Here is a 1,989-nt window from a genome sequence, read left to right on the forward strand (position 1 = left end):
AGAGGAAAGTTAAGCACCCGGGAGAGAATCGGTGCAAGCGCTGCAGGATCAGCCCCGGCTGCAGGGGTGTCCCTTGCCCAGGGCTAGTCTTCCCCATCCCTCCCAGCCTGGCCTCGCTGCACCCAGGGGAGAGGGACCCAGGCGTCCCAACCCCTGGACTGAGCTCCCAACTTACCAAAAAACCCAGCAAAGCAGAATTTTGTGCAGAAATGGAATTACTCTTGCAAAACAAATTCCCCAATAGCTCATTTGAGGATCCTCAACTGAGAGTGGCTTTGGCTTTGACCAACGTGAAGGAATGCAACAGACTTGGCTCCTGCATCAAAAATATTTTGAAATAGTCAGCAATAAATTCTCCCTGAGAGATTTCACAGCAGAAAATGGGGGCAAAAGGTATTGGGGGATGGGGACCAGCATGCTCTAGTCCCCTTGGAAAGAATCACTGCAGGAAAACTGGGGCCGCAGAGGGAAGAGGTCAGGAAATGGGATGGGAGCAGCCACCTCCTCCCTCCCAGCACGGCGGGGGCTGGCGCAGCACAGGAGTGCACACAAAGTGCTGCCAACGGAGCCGTGCTGCTGGCAGAGCTGTGCTGCTGATGGAGCAGAATGGTCCAGCATCGCGCTGCACATGCCGCAGGGCGGGTCTGTGCCAGAGATGCCAGAGTCCACATGGCAGAGGTTTCCCAGCACCAGCTCTGTGCCCTGCGCTTTGGGTAAATCCCTGGCTCCGCAGCCGCCAGGTGCAGGCAGGACAGGCTGGGGCAGCAGAGGCTGCTGACCTCCAGGGCAATGCAGGGTTTTGCATCCTGACTGGTTTGGCTGCTGGCTTTGGGAACGCCATGCCAGGCTCCGGCTCGTCTCCTGCACTGGGCAGCCACGCTGGCCAGGGATGTGCATTGCAAACAAGCTGTGGTGGCTTTCCTAGGGGAAGAACATGGCCAGGCTGGGAGTGCTTTATTTCTGCGCTGGGGTCTGTGTGCAATGAGCCCAGGATCAGCTGGCAGCCCAGGAGCCGGGTGCCTGCAGTGGCAGGGGGAGTTCCCCTGCCAGTCCCAAGGCACTGGATGCAGCTACAAGAGGCATAGTGCACGCGGGTGCTGTGACATAACGTGCTGTACACAGCACCAATGTTTCATCCAGAAAGTTCTCAGCCTGCCGCAAGGTCTGGGGCCAGGCAGCGAGCCAGGTCACTGCCAGCACAGGTGAGCATCTGCTCTTGCCTGCGTCAGCATACGGGCAGAGTCCAGGCAGCACTTGCAAACATGTGGGCACACAGTGGCAGGCAGGGAACCAGCCGACTGTGACCTTCCCCTTGCAGAGAGCATCCTGCCTGCTCCTCCTGAGCCCTGGGAGTTTCATCTGGGGCGTGGGCTCCACTGTCACCCCAGGGCACTCAGGGACCGCTGCAGCGTCGCACGGAGCCATGCCCCCGAGCTGCCCGCTCCTGCCCAACATCCCTTCCCTGCGCTGCAGCGAGCTGAGCTGGCTCGCAGGGGGACGTGTCGCTGCCATTAGTGCTTCTTGAGCCGATCACAGTGTGGCCCTGGGCAGACCCAGCTCCCACAGGGAGGGGTCAGAGGGGATGGATGCCCACCATGCCCCCAGGGACACATTGGCCAGCAGGCATCTGCAGCCGTGTGCCAGGGCAGGGCGGTGAGGCTGGAAGCTGGAGCTGAGCCGCCCTCACCAAGCCCCTCAGTTTCCCCAGCCCAGCCTGGCACAGCAGGGATGGGCTCTGGGAGCTGTGGGATCCCGCAGCCCAGAGCTGTGCACGCAGCTGGAGACATGGGAGCAAGGGTCCCCATGCTGGTGGGGGCTGAGTGCGTCGGGCAGCAGCCAAGGCCAGAACCGATTAATGTGGTTCGGTACAGCTGTTACACATTAACTCCCTTGTTTGTCCCATATTCCCCGACAGGAGCCTCCTGCCAGCGCCCGGGGTCCAAGAGCACGGCCAGTGCACGCTCGCGCAACCGTGCCGGGTGCTGTACC

The 1,989-nt window shown here is 61.1% G+C and overlaps 1 protein-coding gene across 1 annotated transcript in view; it reads right to left on the reverse strand.

Moving 5' to 3' along the window:
• Positions 1-1,874: 1,874 nt before the first annotated feature.
• LOC104159206 (membrane primary amine oxidase-like) overlaps positions 1,875-1,989 on the reverse strand; it is a 4,318-nt gene continuing 4,203 nt past the window's right edge. The window contains 1 exon segment of the mRNA XM_009697055.1: positions 1,875-1,982. Coding sequence (XP_009695357.1) covers positions 1,875-1,982 — 108 coding nt within the window.

This window comes from Cariama cristata, unplaced genomic scaffold (assembly GCF_000690535.1).
Source record: "Cariama cristata isolate BGI_N322 unplaced genomic scaffold, ASM69053v1 scaffold14510, whole genome shotgun sequence".
Classification (NCBI taxonomy): domain Eukaryota; kingdom Metazoa; phylum Chordata; class Aves; order Cariamiformes; family Cariamidae; genus Cariama; species Cariama cristata.